We start from the raw sequence: 25,625 nt of genomic DNA, 5'->3' as shown, positions 1-25,625 counted from the left end.
CGATTCAGCATATGAAATAACTGTTTTGAACGTATCATACGAATGTCAACATTTGACATAACCTAAAATAATTCTTACTATAGTAACGACTGCAGAAACGTTGCAAAATGTTGAAAATAAATATTATGTTGGAGCTGAATAACACAAAATGACAATGAATGATTTGGAAAGTATACTTTGTACCATTTGAAATGACTAATAAAGGACAACATTTACGATATATTTATTACAATTATCAAAGCACAGTATCAATAAATTGTCGACAGATGTCAAAAAGGTAAAATCTACAATACATGTACACAAACCTGAAATAATGGTTAACTTAAGCAACCTAAGAAAACATTTCCCAAGAGAAGGGTCTAAATTAGTTACGTGGATGACCAGCGAACTGCAATCATTCATATGCAAGCATACGAAATTAAAATATTGGATATAAATATGTTTCATCTGTGATAGATGATTCCTCATAATACACCTTGTTGAGAAGGGGAAACACAAAGAGAAAATGCTATGCAACATACGTTCAGGGACATCTTCAAAAGAGAAAAGATCACACATACAGAACACACACACACACACACTCACACAGAGACAGATATATATATATATATATATATATATATATATATATATATATATATATATATATATATATATATATATATATATATCATACATTAATAATAACATGGCGTTTAATGTGTTGGTATAAACGAATTTAATATACCAATACTATTGATATTCCAAATTGTGATCCGCCCATGGCGCACTAATTCGCATATATAAACATTCTTGCGACCGTGCACAGCTGATTCTAGATCAATAATCAATTTCCACACAGTAATCATTAGTGACCTATGGCAGTAACAATAAAAAGGTATTAATAATCGCCGTTTTCTAAAAGAATTGAATATGGTAAACATTTTCATTGCAATCATTTCTGTTTTCTGTATCACCTTCCCTTCTCATGCATAACGGACAAACCAGGCATAAATATGGAGTGAGAGAGAAAAGCCATTTGTACTTTATTAAAATCCTGAAATAGAAATTACAAAAAGTAACCAGCAAGTATATGTTTCGTCGTAAGGATATGTGTGCACTTTCCTTGGGATGTATCTACAGTGTTAACAATGATACAAAGTTGCAAACAATGTCAATATTATACGGTAAATTTCTCGGTTATGTGGCACACATAATATGATCAATTTAATGTTTTGTTGTTGTTGTTTCTAAAACCTATTTTAATGTTCTAAAAATTGATTACTATTAAATAAATATGAAGCTGTCCAACGGCCTCCATCTCTCTAGAAGTTCAAACCGACTGCAAATACTTGGTTCGCTACGCCATTCACATAATAAACGCTAAGTCATTCACGTACCAGCGCATGGACATTAACATGGAATAAAAACAAAGCGAAATGACGCAATAACAAGAGGTAATTAAATTTTTTTATATATTTACAATTGATCTAAGTCGTTATTATGCTTTAATAACGATATCACCGACCATAAATTATCTCTCTCTCTCTCTCTCTCTCTCTCTCTCTCTCTCTCTCTCTCTCTCTCTATATATATATATATATATATATATATATATATATATATATATATATATATATATATATATATATACTTCAGTCTCATGACCTAGTGTGGTCGTTGAGGCACTGTGCTGCTGAACACCTGACCAGTTCCCTCCACTTTTATTAAAGAGACGTATGAACCATTCATGACGCAGGGTTCTATGTATCTCTTGGCTGAATAGGACAATCACATCCCTATTAAAATTGTAAGTGGCACAGGAGTTTCTCAGTATCTTTTATTGTTAGGTACTTTGCCTTTTTCTGAGAAGTCTTCTTCTAATGAGAGTGTTGTTATTCATGGAGTAGAGTTCGACTTTGTTAATGTTCCTCTCTACTGTGTAAATTTGTCATCAGGCTTAGTCTCAGGACCCATGACAGTCGGAGCAGTGTTCGCTTTACCCTTTGAGGGCGTTCATTTATTACTAGGCAACGACCTAGCACGGATATAAGGTTGTGGTTAATCCAATTGTAACTGACAAGCCTTGTTTGGATCAGAAAGTTGATCCTATTGAAAAAGAATTCCCCGATTTATTCCCAGCTTGTGCAGTTACTAGAGCTTTGGCAAAGAAAGCTCTTGAGAATGATGTTGATACAGAACGTATTTCTTTAGCTGACACATGTATTGTTCAGGCTTTTGTTGAGGTCACTTTCATTCCTTGTCTGGATCAATCAAAAGGTATTGATCACCGTGATCCTCTTTTAACTACTCATTTTTTTATTCTAATCAGTATGACAAATGACAATCACTTGTCGTCGAACAGGAAAAAGACCCTGCGATCTCTTGTTTGTTTCAAATGGCCATTAGTGAAACTGAAGCCACTGAAATTCATGTCTGATTAAAAATGGAATTCTTATGAGAAAGAGACACCTCCCGAGGTACCTGCTGGCGATGTGTGGTGCGTGGTGAGTGAACTATCAATATATGGTTCCAAAATCTCACAGGCAAGAAATACTTATTCTGGCCTATGAAACTCATTTGGCTGGTCATTTAGGGATTAATAAGACTTATCACAAGATCTTGGCTCATTTCTATTGGCCAAAAATGAAAAGTGATATTTGTAAATATTGTAGATCATGTAATACGTGTCAAATGGTAGGAAAACACAGTCAGAAGATACATAAGGCTCATCTGCAACATATTCCTGCATTGGACAAACCATTTAGCAGAATTTTGGTTGATTGTGTTGGTCCCTTATCTCGGGTCAAGTCAGGTATCCAAACTCGTTGACCATAATGTTTGCTTCAACAAGGTTTTCAGAGGCAATTCCTTTGAGGAATATAAAATCCAAGGCTTTAATAAGTCTTTTTTTTTTTAAAAAAAATATACTGAATTTGGCCTTCCCAAATGGGACTAATCTGATAAAGGGTACAATTTCATGTCTGGAATTTTCCAGCAGGTTATGTACGAATTAGGCATCCAACAATTCAAAGCTACCTATCAACTTGAGTGAGAAGGGGCTTTAGAACGATTTCATCAGGCTTTGAAAAATATGATTTGATCAGATTGTTTGTTACTGGTAAAAATTGGGTTGAAAATATTCATTTAATTTTGTTTGCTGTCAGGGAATCAGTTTAAGAATCTTTAGGATTCAGTCCCTTTGAACTGGGTTTTGGACACAATGTGCGTGGACCATTGAAGTTGTTGAAAAAAAACTTCTTTATAATAAAGATACTGAAAGTATTCTTCTCGATTATTTTTCCAACTGTAAGTATAAGTTGTCAAAGGCTTGTGAGGTTGCAGGAGCGAATCTGCACTATTCTCAGTCAATGGTGAAATTAACGTATGCTAAAGCTCAAAGGAAAGGAGTTTCAGCCTGGTAATAGAGTTCTGGCTCTCTTGTCCATACCATAAAATCCTCTTCAGGCCAAGTATTATGGTCCCTACAGAGTTTACAAGAAGGTAAATGATTTAACTTACAACATAAATACCCCTGGGAGACGAAAACAAAAACAACTTTGCCACATAAAACATGTTAAAGGAGTATATTGAGAAAGATAACCAGGTTAAACATGCAATTAATTTAGTTGTACCTGTCCCACTCATTGAAGATTTAATTTAAGGAATACCATCGGTTTCTACTTGCTTTGGAGCGACAAAGCTTCGGAATTCAGAAATTATGAAACATCTGGACCAGAAACGTTATCATTTGCAACAGCAATAAAGGAATGAACTTAAACAGTGATTATTTGAATATGAGCGCTTTTTCTAGTTGTTCCTACAAGAACAAATAACATATTCAGTGCCGATGACATTTTAAATTCCAAACCTTTGAAAGAACACCCATACAGGATGAATCCTCTCAAACAGGAATACTTGAATAAAGAAATTCAGCATTTGCTGTATAATGATTTCATAGAACCCAATATAAGTGACTGTATACTTGTTCCCAATACAGATACAAATTTCCGTATGTGCACTTATGATAGGAAGGTGAAAAGTGTGACTAAAATAAATTCATTTCCATTACCAAGAATCGATGACTGCATTGATAAAATCGGAAATGCAAAGTATGTCACCAGATTGTACCTTCTGAAAGGATTTCGGCACATTCCACTGACGGAAAGAGCAAAGGAAATTTTGGCATTCGTGACTCTAGATGGAATTTATCAATATAAAGTGATGCCGTTTGAGATGAAAGGTTCGCCAAGCACTTTTCAACGTCTAATAAATATGATAATTTCTTGACTAGATAATTATGATGCTTACATCGATGTCATCATCTACAATGACACCTGGAAAGAACATTTTGCGACAATTCGGAAATTCTTTGTCAGACTCACTGATGCAAGTTTGACAATTAATTTATCCAAAAATGAGTTGTGCCGTGCTAGTGTGACATTACTGGGACATATCGTGGGACATGGACAAGTTTAACCTATAGAAGATAAGGTCAAAGTTATCTCTGAATTCCCTGTGCCTGAATGTAAAAAGCAACTGATGCGATTTTTAGGTATGGCTGGATACTATCGGGAATTTTGTTCCAATCTTTATATAGTTGCTGAATCCCTGACAAATTTATTGAGTAAAGAAACCCAACAAGTTTCTTTGGACTAAAAGATCTCAGGAGGCTTTTGATAAGTTAAAAGCCATATTTAAAAGCGTGCCAGTTCTTACAGCTCCAAATTTCAGCAAATCATTTAAACTGTCTGTTGATGCAAGTGATGTTGGGGTTGGATCAATATTGATTCAAGAAACGAAAATGAAGTTGTTCATCCAGTGTGCTATCTTTCTAAGAAATGAAATAAACACCAAATAAAGTATTCAACAATCGAGAGGAACTGTTTCGTGAAGTTTACATTAGTTCAGCTTCTTCGATTATTGTGTTTAGTGATCACAACCCCCTAATTTTATCGGCAAGGCGAAACATAAAAGTCAAAGACTACTGCGTGAAGTTTGTTGTTACAGGAATATAATATTGACATCAGGCACATCAAAGCAAAAGATAATTTAATAGCAGATGCACTTTCACGTGGATATAAATGTATTATTTTAGGTATTCTTTGTATAATTCATAAGAGCTTTTCTTATGTAGTTTTTAATTAAAACCTCATGTATAATTAGTTTATGGTAAAAAGAAAGCTTTATCATATAAATTGTTCTGTTTTTTTATGGTGGGAAGTGTTGTGTATATTTGATTTTGTTTATATTTGATTTAATTTAATTGTTTTTGGTTGGTTTTAAATTTTTTTAAAAATTCCATTACATATTATTTTAATGTTATTTTATTTACTGGATTTGATATTTTCCAGAAATTCAGTTTGACCTCACTGTTTTGTCGTAACATAAACTTTGTAGCTAATGCTGACCTAGTTCCTGACCTTGGAAGTAAACAGCCTTTTTCTTTTCTTAAAAATTCTTTCCCAGAGTAAAAACATTGGTTTTGTTCAAGGCCATACGTGACAAATAACATGTATCAGTTAGGGTTTCCCAGTGGACTGAAACACATCCGGGCATAATTTGTTGCCCAGTCGCCAGAATTAATATTGATGTATCGAGAAATAATTATTATTCTTGTTTTAACACTGGAGACGCCCACGTGATTTATGTTGTGACCAATCTGAGTTTAATTTTTAATTTTTCTTCAAATTATTTGGATTCTAAGAGATTATTTTCCCCTGGAAATACTTGTGCTCTAAATTAATTCTTGGAGAGGGGCAGTTATAAGATTTACAGAGAATTCAAACACAGGAATATTATTTTCTTTGAATCAACATAGAACTGTTGACACAACAGTACGACACTGACTATATGATACGTCATCGCTTTCCATTTTGCATTTCATAGTTATTCGAACTCAGTTTCATTAGTCCATTTTATTACTATGAATTCTATTTTTTAAAGTTTGGATTATTCTTGATTAGTTTTGGAATTTATTCGTAAAAATTATTTTTTCCATTCATACCTTGTTTATCTAAGGAAATAAATTTATTGTTTAATTTTACAAATCTTGCTGTCTTCACTTTTTTTTGTTACTGTTTAATATATATATATATATATATATATATATATATATATATATATATATATATATATATATATATATATATATATATATATATATATATATATATATATATATATATATATATTGATGAAGTGAAATAGTGTTACAATAAAATTGGCAGGAAAATGAAAATGTTGTATACTTTCATCTAAAGCAGACACTAAAAATGAAATCGAATGTTTTAATCTTACTCTATCGACTCAAATATGAGAGTATTTCACTCAAAATGAAACCGGAAAATGGGTGGATTTTCAATTGTATGCGATCTGGCTGTTAGAGTCTTCTAGACATATAGAAAAAGTATATATTGTTACTAGTCATACAAAATATTTATACGACAAACAAAACTACATTTACATAGTGGGAAAACAGTATTTCAATAAAATAAATGGAGGTACCGAAGGTAAATTACCTTTGACGGAAAAGAAGTTTTTCCGTCAGTATGTGATGAAACATATAGCAGCTCCATCATTATTCGGTATTGATAAATGAAACAAATTATCTATGCCTGCAACAACGGTTATAATAAGAACAAGAATAGCTGGCATTTTAGTATTTACAAGAAGAAACTATTAGTTTAAGCAATTGGTCCTGATGGAATTGATGGTTTTGTTGTTGTAGGGTTTAACGCCATTGTTCAGCACAAGAAAGGCTATACATGGCGGCCAGTATTAATGGTGGAGGAAAAACCCGGAAAACCCCGGAAAGAACCACCGACCCACGAGAAGCTACTGGCAAGGTTTCTCACATAACCACATTAGCCGAATCCGAGACTCGATCCGACACAGACAGATGTGAGATGGCAGTTATCCGTAACGGTGAGCACTTTAGATCACTCGGCCACTCGGGGCCCCTGATACTGATGAAGACATAAATTGGAATTGAAAACATTAAAAGACCAACAGAGAAAAGCTGCAGAGTTAAATGAAAACAGATTATAAAGAATTAGCTACCTAATAGAACATTGAAACAACGTGTGCATACTAAGTACGTAAAAAAGATGATGTTTTTACTCACTAAGTGTCTTCAAATCCAGATGATGATTAACCCTAATTTAAACAATCATTTCAGAAAAGTAAAACTTGAAAAACCAAGCAGACTAAACTTATTGATTTATATCAGCCATCTGATGATCACGTAAAATATGAATACATAATAATTACACGCCTGATGAATGTTACTGTTGTATGTTTATTACAAAGGTTCGTAATAATTTTCCTTCCAGGACAGCATATAGCAGCGTACGGTGAAAACACGTGTCCTAAGAAGGAGGAGAGATATTGCGAAGAGTTGCATGGATAAGACCAACCCATCACCGTAACACGTATACCCCTAGCAGTTATAAATTCAGACAAACTTTTCAGATAGTGATGCTAAAACATGACTCCAAATTATAGATTATACTAGGTAGTTTCTTATTGCCGTCTGGTATGAAAGTGGAGGAGATACTAACAATCCATTTGGAAACACCTTGGATAGAATGCTTGCATACCATATCACGATATCACACAAAAGCGATAATCATTTAAAATACAAAGAGCAAAATATTTTGATGACTTAGATAAATATGTGGTTACTTGCTTCTGTTCGAACAGCCAATGTGAATAAGGCATCATGAATAATAACTTGAGAAAGTTGATATCAGTGATAAGAATGCAGGAAATACTGCTGCTAATGTTTTGCAGTTTATATGGAGGGAATTGTGGAATAGCACTTGACTTTTTTTATAATAACAGACGATCGCTAATTATGACATTATGCTATTTCTGAGTATATGAGAAGTAACATTGCAATTGAAACAGCAGCTGAAGTGATAGAAGACATCAACTAAGACAACTAACTAGGAAACTTTCTTCTCCTAATCGATTGTCCAAAAAGTATTAACAATGAATACTTTCTGTCTACGACTACATTACATCTAAGACGATCATCGACATAGCAGCCAGATCAATTTTAAATAACCTCACACTTAATTATCTCAAAACGAGTTGAAAGTCTGTTTTGATACTATGCAGAAAGCAGCAAAATGATCAGGAAACGTGTTATCTCTGTTACTACAGAGGGCCTCTTAGACATTGTTTAATCCAGGATTTTTCCAATTGAGACAACAGTTTCTAGAAGAAACTAAGTACATTCATGAACACAGAATCACACATGAATTAATAATGTAAGTGTTTTTATTAATTTCAATGATAATCGTTGCATCTAGAGTAATCTATTAAGTACACTCGGTATCAATCTACACAGTAGAGGTCCCAACTTATCCGACGTACGACAACCTATCCACTTAAAATCAATTTTAAAAGATAATGCAGATGCTCACAATTAACACAAAAACCAACCTAATTAATGTAACATGGTAATGTGTAGAGTAACTAATGGTTGAAAGAATTGCTGGCACTACGTCTGATGATGATTTAAAGCAATGATTTGTTCCATTACAACCCAATTGTCTATCCACCCTTTCTGTACAAGGAGATTAGTTATTGAAAGTGGTTACTCAAAGATGAACAGGTGATAGTGATAAGTCCCGAAAACAAATTAGATAAATGGTTAGAGTACAGTGTGATTACTTTGAATGTACATACACTTGTTTCCTATTTGATGGTTGCAGAAATTCCGATAATGTAAGAAAGACGAACTTACCTAACAGGATTAGAGTTCAGCTGTAGGCATTTTGAAGTATCATTATGGTTGGTCGTGCAAAGTACGACTCTGTCATCAAAGATTTAGACAAAAAATGCACGTTATTTTGTTGTCATCTAAATTTCTTGTTACAAGCCAGGGGTCTTTACTTGACCGAGCGGTTGTCAAACCCTGGCACGATTCTCGCTAGAAGTCATAAGTGTACTCCAACTTTTCAAAGACTTCCATACAACTTCAGTTGTAAATTAGAAAGTCCGACGTGTCCATTCTATACCTAAATTTTACTATAATCTAGTTTCCACTGCTTTTCAGTCTTTGCTAAAGAATAAAACAAAAAATACGTCGCCGCCGTATGTGAATAAACATAAAATAATTGTACAAGACAAAAGTTAGATTTGTTCTTACAGTTTTATTCCTTTGTAGTCTTTGTTTTCGTTCAACTTGAATGACTAGAAATTCGATCTTATCTGTCAATCTCTCTAACTGTATTCTGGTTATTTCACCTTAGAAGACAACTGATGTTTATTCGTTTGAGATACTTAAAACATGTTCGAATCTGGTTATTCATTGTCATCCAATTTTATTTTTTGTTTCATGTCGTTGTGAAAGGGATCCATCTCAAGAATAATGCATAAATAAATATTTGTCAGTCAATAGTTGTCTCAGTCTATCAGTATGCTTGTTTTCCAGTATTTTGTAGTTATTTTCGTGGATGTTGACTGCAAACCAAATATTTAGTGACAACCGAAATTTGCGTGGAGCGTATGTTATCAGATTAGAGTAACTGCTTGCCAAGGCCAGCTAATTTACGTATGAACGCAAAAATAAAATAATAATAAAACTAAAATTCGCAAAGGTGAACTCACAATCATTAAAATATTTGCTTACAAATATTACACGCTGAAGTCTTTGGATAGGACGGCTGTGTGATGTTTCTAAAATACCCCAACCGCAACAATGTTTTATGTATCAGTCCACCCAAGAAACGGTCCAACAAAAATACACAGCTTGAATGAAGTATTCTGTAAAAACATTACTATCTTAAAAATATAGTAAACTTTTGGAAACAATTCGAAACTTCTTTTGTATTGTAGTAATGCAGACAGTATGCGCATAATGTAAGAAACCCCAATCGATGCAATGTGATGGCAGTTGCATTAATACTATATAAGAAAATAAAAAATAACTATCATTCCTTTGAGTAGATATAGGGAAATAATTCACTAGTGAAGTGGAAACATTTTGCTTTGTCACTCGTGAAAATAAAATGTTTCCATCTCGCTCTTGAAATATTTCCTGATATCAACTGAAATAAAACGCTCATATCCTCTGTTTATTTCTCTGAAATACAATAGGAATAAAATTTGTGCTTGTAAAAAGATAAATACATCAACCATTTTTCTTCGTTTATGTCAATGTTTCAGCTATTCTTAATTTAGTTGGGTCAGTTATAATCTGGAGTTCACTCGATATCTGTGTATGTTGTAAAATCGTGTTCACTGTACGAAACTGCATTTTATATACAGGTATTATTTGTGAGTTGCTGCTTATGTAGGTATGGCTCAAGAGTATACAAAGACTTCTGAAAATAAAACACATTTATGCTTCAGTCTATTACTATGATATTTTCAAAGTCACCCTGAGCTTTTAGTTTTTGTCCAGGAAAAATCTTACTGTTTTTTTTCAGCCTCTGTTCTATGCAGATCTGATATATGTAAGAATAACACGTATATCCCACGAGACTGTATGGTAAAGACTGAAATGAGTGTCATCACGTATCACCCAGCTCTTGCTTGCCAAGCAAATATATGTGACTGTGTGACTCTGACGTATATAATGTTCTCGAAAGACGTATTGAAAAAGTATGTAAATGTCGTTTTTCTCATATATGATAATACATAAGCCAGCAAACGCAAGCATATAATCAATTTTATCTGTCATATTCTGATATTTACATATATTACTACTATTAGCTGAAAACCTCCCAAATATTTACCATCACATACACATAATATACATAGGAGTGCATGTCACAGATACAAAGATACAAAGCGTGGTTTCTATATTGTTATTGGCAATTACTATTCCATTATGTTGCCAATAAAGAAGAACTAAATTAAATGTGTTAAGCGCCAGTTGAAATATGAACTACTGATCAAGATGCATTTAATTTAAAATAAATTGTCGCCCGTGACAAAGTCCTTTGTAAATGAGGTTGAAATATATTCAATAATGCAGAGTGGATAGCATGCCATTTATGCTGTGTAAACCAATCCATAGTTTCAACTCCATGTATGGAAATAACACGAAAGCTTGGACGCTGAACTAACAATAATATTTTGTTCAGTTTAGTTTACTGGTCCTTCAAAACAATACAGCTTTATGACATTGTTTATGATTTGTAAAACAATTATATTTATTTTCATTCCACTAAATGCATAATCAAGATATTATTAATTTTGGTCAAAGGACTTTAATGTATTTTCGTTTAAAAGAAAACATGAGTGCTCCATGGACTAGATGATATTCTTTAGTTGTAAATCAGCTGAGAGTGTTGATTTTGAAAGCTCACCCCAGATTGAAAAATCGTATTTTGTTAAAATATATTTTAAGTGTATTTGCGATGTCTCCATATATGAAGTATGAGAATATTTAAACGGGTATAAACTGAATGACAACTCTATCTCTCCTGCCATCCTTACTATTCACCGTATACATCGGTTGTTCAGTATCAACGTATTCAATATCTCGACACAACGAAACTGAAGAATATGTGATAACTTATATCGCGTAGTCAAATTCGAACTTATTTATCAGCTAGCATTATGTAAGATTGCACCGGTTCAAGTTAAACTATCTTTATGTTTAATTTGATTATGTCACTATAGTATGTGGAAATGTATTTTGGTTATTTATGTATATTATTAGAAACGATATAAGCATTATACCTCATCTGCATCAGTTGCATTCACCGTGGCGATGACTTGCCCATTAGCGCTGTGTTCAGAGATATTAGCCATGTAGCTGACTGGAGAAAATATTGGTGAATTGTCATCGATGTCTAAAACTGTAACTGATAATGTAGCCGTGGCGGTTCTAAATGTATTGTTTTTCTCACTCGCCTAGATGGTGAAAAATTAACAAAAGCGGTAAACTCATATGAAATCTGTTATGAATGTTATTAATCTCTATAGGCGACTCAGCGGCGATCAGACGCTAGTATTCGGTAATCTATGGGTGACAGATTAAATAGAAGTATATTTAAATAAGACACACACACACACACACATACATATACATACATACATACATACATACATACATATATATATATATATATATATATATATATATATATATATATATATATATATATATATATATATATATATATATATATATATATATATATGTATCTTCATTAAACCTTTGTGTCTCCAATTGTAAGATAACCATACTTTGGCTACCTGAACGAAATACCTGGGTTAAGCATGCTAAAAATCCTACTAGTTTACCTACATTTCTGTAGGCATTTCCATATTTTTGCTCCAATATAGACAAAATAATTTTGATAACTAAGGCAAGGTTTAATAAATATATATAAAACGACCAATAATCAGGCGGCCAAATGACCCATTTTCATGGAAATTCAAAACCTATTTGGCCTAAATCTGTTTTGTGATTTACATTTGATGATTGTACATAATCGCTAGTGCAGTATATACCAAATGATATCCTGTCATTTGCTCGAGATATATATGAAACTGTTTTTCCCCTTTCATTCGTCTATCTCACTGAAATATATTTATATGATACTTCGTCTTGCGGTAATGATCACAAAATAATCAATGATAACCGCATGCAAGTAATGATTATATAATACAATGCAAGATTCTGTTCGCAAAAATAAAATAATGTGTGGTATCTGCTTTTCTGAGATAATTCCTCTAAGTTCGCACAGTGCTCAGTATAGTGCCTGCATAAGAAGTTTCAGAGGCAGATGCATTCTTCGTACTCTGCTTTTCAATACAATAATATGTCTATAAGAGCAATTTCAATAAAGTGTATTCTCAACAATGTCACAGAAAGTTTTCTACTCATTTTGGCAACAAAAACGTGAATTCAATTTTGTTTTCTTTTACCCGAATGCGTAGCACGAAAAATCTATTGGTTTCTCTATCCAGGGTCTGGTTCACTCTGATTCTTCCGTTAGCTTGAATAGTGAAATATTGGGGCACAGTTTGATCTGAAATTAAATGGAGAAGATGGCAAATACCATCCAAATGCTCGGTGTTATTGCATAAGACGTGAATCAAGCACTATAAGTATCAACTTAAAAAAAACAGTCATATATATATATATATATATATATATATATATATATATATATATATATATATATATATATATATATATATATATATATATTATACTTTCGTGCTATACTCTTGATACTTAAACTGCTTTTTAATTATATTTCTTTGCCAAATTATAAACTTCGAGGCGATGTTATGTTACAAATATGGATATAGGACATGAATGTTCCGTCATGAAAGAGTCGTAGTTTCCCGCCTTTCGTATTGAATTAAAAATGTTTTCACGTTAGAAACTTGTCTTTTTTCTTGTCGGAAGTACCAACATTATAAAGAAAGAGGTTGACGAAAGGAAAATGAATGCGTTTGTTCCATACACCAGACGAAGATAAGTGTTGATCAGGGCTTTTGGGTAGCACCATATCCATCCTTTACCACTGCAAGAGCTGGATATACAGTTTGTTTTAAAGACAAATGTAATTTTGCAAATATTTGAATAAATAATTATGATAGTTCTACTTAGGATCTTTCTCCAATCATCTAAATCTTGCGAAACGTCAACTTTGGTTAACATTCAAGCCTAAAATTTCCCCAAAATATATAATTATGTAAGAAATTCTCATTTAAGACAATATAAATATAGAACTAAACCAATTTTGTCGTAGTATCTTTTCCGACTCCATTTATTTTGCGTATACACAAACACATAGTTGTTTAACGATTTTTCCCGATATTCCAAACGGTTTCATTCAACTTTGATAATGTCACGATGTACCTAAATAACAGAAGAAACAAGTTACAAAGTTTCAGATTGTGTACTTAAGTGCTCTGATTATTAATTGTAAAGGGACAACAATTCTTTTTAAATAATAAAGCTTCTTTTTTTCTGCTTCAACCAATTACAATATTTGCGAATTTTTTTAGACTTTAAGCGGAATATCATCAATACCACCACATCCTTATGATGAATTAGGTCCAGTTGTTCATACGGATGGAAAACAAGGAACCTGATACTGCTACATATTTGATGAATGGCCGCATATTCTCGAAAATGTGTGTTTGTATATTCAACTGCATCATGCAACTTATCTAGAAAACTGGATGAACTTAAATGACGGTGTGTTTTGTCTAGCTGTTTATAAATTCAATATGAAGTACACGTCAGCAGATCTGACTTCTTGAGACTGAACAATGCATACAAACGTTCAGTTAAGAATGATGTCTTTGCAGATGAGATAATATTGATAGACTTCAGAGTCTGCACTGAGGATATCCGGATTCACAAAACTTTACCGGTGTTCTGATTCAGACTGGAAAAGTGAAATTTACTATTTTCATAGCCTTCATAGCCTTATTGCATACAATTTGCTGATTGAAGGAGAGCTTGCACGCTTATGTATTTGCATTTAATCCAATTACAATATGTACAAAAAGACAAATGTACTTTTTCGAATATAAAAGTATGATGTTCGCGATTTACTAATTGTTCGATTCAGTTCTTTGGTGGCGCGTGTGCATTCTTAACACTATAAATTAGTTTATCTAAACAGTTTATTCAAAATTTTCAATAGTTGATTCTATTCATACAATGATATATATTCGTACCAATGAAATTACGGTTAATGAAATATTCATATTAATTACAGTTAGTATGATATTAAAGATATAAGTTTATATATATATATATATATATATATATATATATATATATATATATATATATATATATATATATATATACACACACACATTTTCACATATACATGCAGTATCCTCCGACTGAGTAGCTGCCCCTGTCTGTTGAGTACTGCTATAATTTGGAACCATATCAGTGTAAACTGAGTAAATAAAAAAGGAATGCATGTTTCTAAATAAGGACACATTGACGTTTTCTTTGTGATTGACTATCTACATTAAAAATCTGACTTCTCATGTAACCTAAAATAGTTTCAGTGATTAGCAACATGGTTTTAAAATGTTCATACTTTTGTCTTGTTTTCGATCCCGAAAAGTAAGTGCAATTTTTCATCTACTGTAGCAAAGTGAAGAAATCCTGGTGACATTGCACTTCTAGCATATTGGAGAAATGATTATGTTGGCATTTTATTCACAAATGTATAGACGAACTGTAGTAATTAAGAATAGTATTAATGACAAAATAATGACAAAAATGAAAATTTATGGGTACCAATTATGTTGTACAAAATGGTGTCGTTTATCCCCTTGTCTCCATCGTCGGCATGAATTGGTGGTTCTGTGGTTAAGTCAACGTTTACTTCACTGGAATTCTTAAATGTTGAAGAAGATGAAAATCATGTCTTTACTAAAAATCAAAAGAATCAAGAAATACAACTCCGTACTTCACCTAGGAAAACAAAGTTATTGAAAATACAAGTTTTAAGAGTATATTGTGTAAAATATTTGACTTTAAGCTGAAGCTCATGCCTGAAGAAATACCACTTTAAAATTACGAGGGACACTTACAACCAATTTTTTCCTCTACCTGAAATTTTAAAACAAAACATAATTGCTATTTGAAAAGAAATCATTTGCGACAAAATGTATTTTATTTTGTTAGGGAAATATTGTCTAGTTTAGAAATAATAATAATAATAATAATAATAGCAATAACAATAGTAATAGTTTGTAATACAGGCCACTAGCCCATGATACATATCAATACATCATACGGTACAAAGTGGTGTATGAGTATGTAACAGAAAAAAACACGTATCCAATGGAAATGTTATGCATGACAGATAACCAGTTATTGAATATTGTTTTAATTTGGGTGAAATACAAATGTAAATTACACAGTAACCACACAGTACAGATTAAAGACAACCGTAACGTCTGCACGGGGAAAAGATATGTTTATGATATTGATTTAGTCTCTATGTAGCAAGATATGATAGAACAGGTTCTCTAATCTTTAAGGCTTTTATAATAAACAATATTAAATTAGTAATTGTAAATTTTCTTGTATCATTTTGTATAAAAGATCAAAATTGTCTGGCAAAACTTGTTATCTCCTAACACTTCTTGATAACTTTGACTATCGAATTCTGTTCTCAATGACTTAGAGGAAACGCAGTCTTTCCAATGACTTAATCTCATCCACGTTTCTGACTAAACAATATAAAATGTATTTTCATCAATAACGCCCAGAATATACCAAACATTGCCAAATCCATACATAAATAGAAGTTTTTGCTAACATGGTTAGGCTAGCAAACACAATATTCCCCCATCTAAGCTGTACATTTTAGCATTAAGATATATTTCGTCTGGCGTTTAAAAAAAGTCAAAGTCATCTTTTCAAAATGCGTTTATAGTGTATATTCTGCATATAATTCTTCCTAATTTATTATACAAAAATGTATTTGGAGTAGACTTCGAAAAAAACTATGTTTACAGAGTAGCAAATGAAATGTGTCAATATCATTGGCCTCATAAAACCCCCAAACCTCAGTCTCATAATTAAGAAAAAGTGCTAATGGTATACCATGAGTTTTTGAAGAAAATGTTCAAACCCTCTTATAATAATAATACTAACACTATTATTATTATTATTATTATTATTATTTCCACGTACATTAACAAAGGCAATGATTAGAGTGAAGGTGATGGTTATGACAACGAGTTGTGTTATACATGGAAATAAATCAGTTAAGACAATGGTATTGTATGAAACTCACTATTTACTGAGGAATGTCTTTGGTATATATGAAAACTACATAACATTCATAACAAATAGTTTGAAGATACTTTGCATATTATTATTTCACACATACTATCTACTTACATTTTCTGTGATGTTTAGATGATATACTTCACTGGTGAATTTTGGATTACTGTCGTCTACATCCATGATTTCCACGTCCAGTGTAGTAGTTGCAATCCAGTCAATCACTGAGTTTGGCTGGAACAATTTGTTTCTCACGAGTTTTATTGTAAGTTTCAATAAACTAATTTTCTAAGTTAACCTTAGCTTTGCAATTAACGAATGTATCAAATTATGCAAGAGAATGATTTCATAACCTGATTAACCTGCATAGTGTACTTTGTCTTGGATTGCGTAAGGTTTGATGAAAAACAGCTTGAATTATCTTACCTTATAATAATATGTAAGATTTTAGAGTTTAACATACTGTATATATGCAATAAAATAATATTTTGTGGTATAAATTTGCAATACTGAGTTTTATTCGACAAAAGTTGGTTGTAGTACAATTTATAGTTTCATCTTATGAAATTATGACTTTCTCAATGGTGATAAATTTAAATGAAATCATAAGAAATTTTCGTTTTTCTCTTGATTTGCTTTCTGACATAATCTGTTGCCATAAAGTAAAATCAGTTGAACCTAAAATATCTCGAACAAAACAGCTCTTGTTTATCAAAGGCATGATACACGTGTGAGACGTAATATCTATTTCCTTTAAGTGATAATTCAATATCACAAGTTACTGTGAGCAATATTGCGTGTAATCGTCACACGATTTAAGAACTATCAACAAATAAAGAAACTATCCGACCTGGAAGAGAGTTCTTTATTACAGTAAAATAGGCATAAAAAAGTGCTTGTCTCATCCTTCATGATTCTAAGTAACTGAGAAAATCTTGAGTTAAAATAGTCCAAAATGTGACTCGTTTATAATCGTTTTTTCTGTCTTAAAAACGTATGGTTGTTTTAATTGATACCGTTTGCGCTGCACGTTTTCGAGAATAGAAAAAAATATACAATAATTACAGGCAGGTTGAAAAAACTTAATGTTTGAAAATTGACAAACTTTACATTAATACAATTTATGGTATGATAAAAACGATTAGAATCGTTACAAAATAGAAAGAATATAAGATAAGTTTATTAAGCCACTATGTCACGACAGTTGCAGAAGAAGAACCTTTAACTCAATGAGTCAAAAATTGAAATGGGGTGTAAAGTCTGCATATAGGAATATATATGATTTCATCTATATTTATAGTTATGCAGTTCCGTTATCTTAAAGTAACTACATCTATGTGTATCACAAAAATCGGTAACTGTTATTGTTCTTGTGCTCTCTAGTCTTTTCTCTTCCTTACACAGACAAATAGGCATACAGATCGATAGGTATATAGATTGACTAGCATATATATTCTAAATACGATGGTGATGTAGTAACGGGATTTACAATGCTTAAATAGTTAGAGCGACATATAAATATATTAAAGTTACCATTCTCTGTGACGCTTGAATTGTTAACTGTATGATGTTAGTCCTGTTTAATTGTTCATAGTCCACCATTGACGTAGCAAATACTTTACCACTAGCGGCGTTTTTTATGTGAAACCAGTCACTGTAAGGCTTCTGAAAACCAACAGAAATTCATATGAGTTACATTGTCTCCTGAATCTCGACATGCAAATGAAATGATGACGCACATTCAACTTAAGCCTTTGTGCTTTGTACTACTTATCCATATCGTGTCATTGAACAGCCAATTACGGGATTTAACAATACGGATTTATGCTATATTGTGAGGAATCATTGGCATTTGTGGTTAACTATAAATTCACATTACATTTGCAGTGAGCTTCCATCACAATGTTTGCGAGCAGTAGCAATATTGGATGCCCAATGCATTCTGTTACTTCTAGCAGATATAACATCTATGGAGAATTTGAGATTTGTATAGCATATATTTAAATATGTTATAAATTCAGACTTTGCTAATTTAGCTTTCGTCGCTTCACCTTCCAAGCTGTTTTAAAATTACTTTAAAGCAGATGGCGTTGAAATTTCGAAAGAGAAATAAAAGCATCACATCTACTACTTTTCGTATTGAGTTATATACACTACACAGTTTACAGATGACCATACTAGCTCATACTGAACATGTCCACACCTATTGTAATATGTTATAAATCATATGTGTTTATTATTAAGATTGAAGTAGGCATGTTAGTCTGGTTTTTTATTTGGTCACTTGTCAGCGTAAGGAATTAGTACCTAAGTTGGATAAAGTCAGTAAGAAATAATGTTATCGGTTTGTATCGTACAGTAATATAGTTGCAAAAGTTATGGTTGCCCTTGAGCATACGAGTTTGACCGGTATCCTGCATTTGTTTTAAAGATACAAATAAAGCACAAAATGCAAACCCTTACGACCTGGTTTCGAAATTATTAAAAGATCAAGGAACACTTTAAAGTTTTGTTAACTGTCATCTTCTTAACCAGTTTTCTCAATGTCGTCTTGTGATAATAAAATATTGTAATAATATTCATTGCATAATTTTTTGCTACTACTATTGCTGCCACAAGACAGTAATACATCCTGTATTCTGGTGGCATTTTGCATGTTAGTAACACCAGTCTCCTGGAATCAAAACCCATGTCATCCACAACAATTCAATTCGTATAGCAATGACTGATGATTGTTGCGTTTTCATGAACATTTATTTACAAACAAATATAGTTCTAAGGTATTTAGGCTGCTGCAGTATGTATCAATTAGTAGAGACGCAGCAGCAAATTGGGGTGTGGGGTTGGATTAGGGCGGACAACTGATGATGAACATTTTCGTATCATACGAAGTTTAGAACTTCGATCATGGGGACACATTAATAGTGATCACTGACTAAGACTTATAAGAGCTATTTCGTAATTTTTGCTTATTAACCCAGCACAAGCACAACTACAGTTTAAGGGATACACTAGTCTAAATGGTCCATGCCCATGCATGGACTTCAATAAGGGCTACTCATATAAATGAAAAATCAAACATTCATTGAACTTTTTGTTAGTTCTCAAGATGGCATGTTTCACTGCCAATCACATAAACTAGCGGGCAATAATGTGTCTTATATTTTCGTTCAGTATTGACTTGATATAAAGCAGTCATTTACTTCCGCCAACAACTCCACAATAGAAAGACATTATATTGTTTGAGCTTGGCGGATCTCCTAGATCAAGATTTGTCATGGTTCTATACGAGGTAAAGCTGATATAAAATTAACTTTCCGCTTCATGCCTTTTAGGAACCAGTTTTTTGGTCAAATAGACTTTATTCTAAATCTGTTACTATTATGACAATTGATTGTCCATGAATTATGCAATTATCGAACGTTTAAAACAAAGGTAGCGTACAAATTATACACTTAGTACTGTGAAGAGTTACATAGATGACGTCGTTTTCGTTGGAAAGAAAAGACATTATTAGTGTAGGTAAATAATGCTAACAATTAAGGACAACTAATGCAATACTTTTCATAAGTCTTGGTCGCGAGATTTTTGCAATGGAAGTAAGAATACATTTCGAGAAAGCGAAATCAATCAGGAATATAACAAACTGGATACAGATCACACCAGGCTTGTGTAATGTCTGACAAGCATGATGAATTCAGATTGTACAGCTATTGTTCCAGGCAGCTATTTTGCAGAAAGTTGATAAATACTGCCAGGGCATCATCACTTCTTCATTGCCATTTGCATGTTAATGTGGAAGAAGTTCAGGATTTGAAAATGTGGCTGATGTTGTGTAATTTATAATTTCAATGGTGTATATGTTTTTCATGATATAGTCGGAGTCTTAAATGAAAATGCTAACTTGATTACTGGTACCGTAGCTTATATAGGCGATGTTTTGATGCTAGTTTTAATGGGAGGCGGATCTTTGAATCTTAACATCATACGTGGCACATTATAGGAATCAGGAAAGATACTACAGATCTTGAATTTGTTTCCATCCTTGGCACGCTTATACATTTAAATCAGAGCCTTGCACTGAACTATCTGCACCTTCATATTGTTGCGAATGCCGAACATTGGATCTGAAACCCATTCTTGTTTACAGATCAGCAAGGTTATTAATTCTTAAAACCGTTTATGGGGAATATTGGAAATTGGAGCAACGTTCCAGTATTTCTTGTAAAATACATGATTATATGCAAATGCATTGTCAGAATTTAAGCAGCTTATTGTTGCACAAAGAAGTTAGTGTTCTTATCCAGCGTTGCCCTTGGGGTTAGTTTGTTTTATTTCTGCTAGCCTAGTTTTTACATACTAGATTTAAGTTTCACAAATAAACTTAATAGTTCGTAGGACCCAACGTAATTATTTGTGGCAATAAAATGTATGGAAGGTTTTAAACGTTTAAGGAAAAATCGGGTTGTTACCTTTCAATGCACAGACGAAAGTTTTGTTAAAATGTAATTCGTCCCAATGGTTGTCTGGACAGACAGTCTATAGTTTGGTTTACGTCTGAGTCTTTTGCGTAGAAGTGTTAGTTCATATAAACCAAGATCAGCTAGATTCGTTTTTACAACAATTGTAGAGTACAACATTGTTTACATTATAGAACCAAAAACCAATCAAACTGATTGTTCAGAGTAAGTACTAATTCTCTGTGAAAATGATTAAACTATTTGTCCAGTCCGGCCTCTCAATGTGATCTAAAGATGAGATAAAGTATTCATGAGATTATTTTCTATCATGCCAGTGTTGAACCATTAACCAAGGGTGACCTTTATGGTGCATTGTTAAAAGCAGGCAAACAGCCAGGCTTTCTTACAGTTCTGTTGACATCTAGTGTTGAAGAATTGAGTACCCCACTATATTGTCAGTGCAGGGTGAGATGCCATCAAGAAAGTAGATAACACTCAAATGCATATATTACATGAATCAGAAAGGAAAAGAGTCTACACAGGTAAGAAATGTTAATTTGATTAATAACATTATTTGAAATGAAATAATTTATTTCTTGAAGACGTAAGAAGTGAAAACGCCATTGATTTAGGTACAATTTATTTTCCTCAATTTTGCTAGTGGGATCATCTATCCCATATTCAGCAATAAAAGAGCTAAGGACCATGGAAAGCCTAATTTACATCGGATGACAATTAGTACTATACATGGTTGTGGAAGATGGGTGTGTATTGGTATGATCTGCTCACTTCAGTTATTACATCGAGGACCTCCAGGTATGATGTTGATAGATGTTGACGGTAATGGTATGATATCACGCAACAAAAGTCACATTTTGTATACTAATGACTCGGAATTTGTATAATATTGAAATACTGGAAAACTGGTCTGATATTCCGCCAACATTGCTATGGCAAAGAACTGTTGGAGTATAAGCTGAGAAACAACATCAATAAGGACAACATGTGAACATGCATATCAGAAAGTGATAACTAGTGTTTTAAATGGCTAGTATATTTCTTTCGACCAATCCAAGTATACACCTGACCAGTTTCACGAATATAGAACACATATCTGATATAGGGAAGTATGTATTTGTTGAGTCTTTGGAACATTTTAAAGGAGTGAACTGACTGTTTTGTTTTAAACGACTTATCGTATCGATGATTAGCGTTAATGCAACAATTGTAGAGTACAACATTGTTTACATTATAGAACCAAAAACCAATCAAACTGATTGATGCCAACTGATATATATATATATATATATATATATATATATATATATATATATATATATATATATATATATATATATATATATATATATATATATATATATATATATATATATATATATATATTAATCGTATTCTAGTATATTTTGGGCAATTTTGTTAATTTGTTTTACAAACGTTTGCTCAGAAGTGAATGGGACGCATTCAGAGATAAATTAATCTGAATGGTTGAATTTTGGCTATCAAATATTTGACGTTATAAAGATGTAGCTGATTGCGGTCTCTGATGTGCCTCTTGTTATACGACCCACTCATCATAATGGTGTGTGACATCTGATGATGTCGTTGAATGCAAACAGTTCCGCAAGGGAAAGCTATTAAAGAGGGAACATAATGATATGGATGTGGCTTCTAGTATGCATCCAGACAAGTATACATCAGTTCCTAGACGTATTTCACATCCTGAATGGAAACGGACAATGAGTATGTATTTTATTACTGTATGCAACACACAAGGTTTGTTTATCCTCTTTTTCATTGCTACATGTCTCAGGAGGATTTATACAACTTTTAATTTTGGATGAAAATATTAACTTGATCTTGCAATGCACTCCATATGTCAGGATAAGTTAAGTTTCTGGCCACAGTCTTCCTGCATACAGGATTTTCATCTCACTTCCTGTGTTCTGGATTTCAATGAAAATAGTTTCTAAAACAAATGTTGAAATATTTACCGCGTAACGTTTTACTACTACAAGATCGTACATACCTGTTCCTGTATGCGAAAGACTGAATAAATCTGGTCAGAAGATACATTACACTCTGTTAGTAGTAGTTCCTTTGTTAAGTCTTTGATTTCTGTTTCTGCTGTAAGCTAAAAGTAAAAAAAGGCCCACAATAATAATAATAATAATAATAATGATAATTGATTTATATAATAAAGCTGGCATCTTTTGTATCCGAACGTTCCCAGCAAGGATAGCTCTTCACCAGTGGGACAACAGTAACATACAAACTGCAGGCAAGTACTTACCAGAAAAGTTATGCGAGGATGAATTTACTTGTACGATGGTACAAATGAAAAAGATACCCTAAGAAAACGAAAGGAAATATGAAAACAATTGAAAACCTTAAAATGTAAGACACCAGATTGGTCGGTATAGAAATAATAGTTTCTTTGATAACTTAATAAATGAAATTGAACAGGAAGCATAAAAGCTGTCGAATTAATTTAGTACCGGAAGTGACGCTGTGGATATAAAACAGTAAACCTATAGGCCTAGTCATACAATGGCTATATTTTAGCTTGAAGTTATATCTTGTGCAAACGTATGTGACATGGCGTTGCAGTGGAGCACAAGTATTTGTTAAGATAAAATTGTGTGGCTCTCGCAAATCGAGAAACGAACTTTCCAAAACCTTAACGTAATACAAACGTTGACAGAAAGTCTTAACCCAAAATAACTAACTCATGAAAAGCAAATTAGTATCAACGTATTTTTCTTTGGTGCTGGGATATGAATGACACATGTTTATCAAGAATCAAAGCCTCAAACCGATATGTACAACTATGTGTAATCCGAACCGAAAACGTAACTACCGTAACCTAGGTTAAATACAGAGGATGAGAACAGCGACAGAAATCACTGAGATTAGAAACTACAATAACTAAAAACGGTATCCATGAGTGGGAAAGGTAATAATGGAAATGGAGTGAGATAATTAAACAGATACTACTACTGCTACTACTAATAATAATGATAATTCTAATTCTTTAAAAAATCAAGGAAAAGCTTTTTCACCAAGATTGGTGTACACTGATGTCTCCTGTAATGTTTACAAGACTGTACTGGGTAGGTTAAAATTCTTGCATTTAGACATAATACCCCTAGCAATCTCAGTCGCAGAATCCATTTTCTCTCCTTGCTGGTGCATTCTATAACGATCGTATCTGGTTACACTACATCAGTATTAGCTTGAAGGATTCAACTAAATGTTCAGTTAAATTTTAGCAACTGACGAATTTGCGTTGATTAAATTTACAAATGTCTCTTGTAGTTATTCATGCGCATTTTGAACCCTTTTGCCACCATATTGGATGGCAACGAGTTACATCTGATAAGTCAGATAACACGCAATACTATATTCACACAACGATCTGATCAAGCAGGATAAAAAGATGGAAGATAGGGACTTCTATAACCTAACGAGTCTAAATGTCATAATGAATCGAGAAGAAATATTACAGGCAAACTTTAGACAGGAGTAGACGAAAGTACAAGATGGCTGTTGGACGGAAAAAAATATCTGGAATGACAGATAGATTGGTTCCATCTATTTCAAGGCAGGACACACATAGGTTTGCCATAATAACTCAAAGACAAAACCGTTTGTATAAATGCCTTCTCCCCGCAAGAAAACATAATTGAAAAAGGAAATAAATGAAAGCCAAGAGATAAGTCTTTTTTATGTGCTTGATTAATCTTATGTGCTGTAAAATATGTGATCACATTCAAGAGGGCTCTCAAAACTCACTTATTTTGACAGCAAGAACAAACTTAAAGACCTAAGCGCTTAGAGCTTCTAAAGATTAGGCGCTATACAAAGTCCTCATTATATATATATATATATATATATATATATATATATATATATATATATATATATATATATATATATAACACCACCCATATGTATAAGAACTCTCCTCATAAAGATAAAGGTCAATACAATAAATCTTTCCTTACATATTAGGCAAACACATATATAATATTGTAATAATTAAAACTTACATTAGAGGATTTCATATGAATGACTCGAAAGTATAATTAAAACATTAAAGCAATATAGTACTTTTATATAAGAGTGCATCTGAATTCAGATTATTTTTCCCTTGATGTGCCTAATATCAAGGTCGCATCCCTAAGACCTTTAACTCAACGTGAATAATATATGTTTTGTTTGTATTCATACAGGTAAGTGGTTGTGCTCACTGAATACAATAATCGGAGAAGGAGATGAACTCATATACACTTTAAAGTGTTGCAAATCGAATATCAAAGCCAAACAATCCTTTTCTAGTGCAGAATAATTTATCTAGGGATGAAGAAAATATCTCACTGGATGACCAACACCAATTGTATTATGTGTTA

General features: G+C 32.7%; 1 protein-coding gene across 2 annotated transcripts in view; it reads right to left on the bottom strand.

The window, feature by feature from the left end:
- Positions 1-25,625, bottom strand: part of LOC149786609 (uncharacterized) — a 93,627-nt gene that overhangs the window by 44,017 nt on the left and 23,985 nt on the right. For both annotated transcript variants that reach the window (XM_089977114.1, XM_089977113.1), the window contains exons 7-12: positions 23,243-23,347; positions 18,269-18,400; positions 16,853-16,969; positions 15,236-15,335; positions 12,877-12,980; positions 11,683-11,856 (exon numbers count right to left, since the gene is read on the bottom strand). In XM_089977114.1, the coding sequence (XP_089833240.1) occupies positions 11,683-11,856; positions 12,877-12,980; positions 15,236-15,335; positions 16,853-16,969; positions 18,269-18,400; positions 23,243-23,347 (732 nt within the window). The remainder of the gene's footprint in view (positions 1-11,682; positions 11,857-12,876; positions 12,981-15,235; positions 15,336-16,852; positions 16,970-18,268; positions 18,401-23,242; positions 23,348-25,625) is intronic.

Source organism: Sinohyriopsis cumingii, chromosome 12, assembly GCF_028554795.1.
Source record: "Sinohyriopsis cumingii isolate HCF-2022 chromosome 12, ASM2855479v2, whole genome shotgun sequence".
NCBI classification, from domain to species: domain Eukaryota; kingdom Metazoa; phylum Mollusca; class Bivalvia; order Unionida; family Unionidae; genus Sinohyriopsis; species Sinohyriopsis cumingii.
The sequence above is the reverse complement of the archived record's forward strand: the minus strand, read 5'-3'. Positions and strand labels throughout refer to the sequence as shown.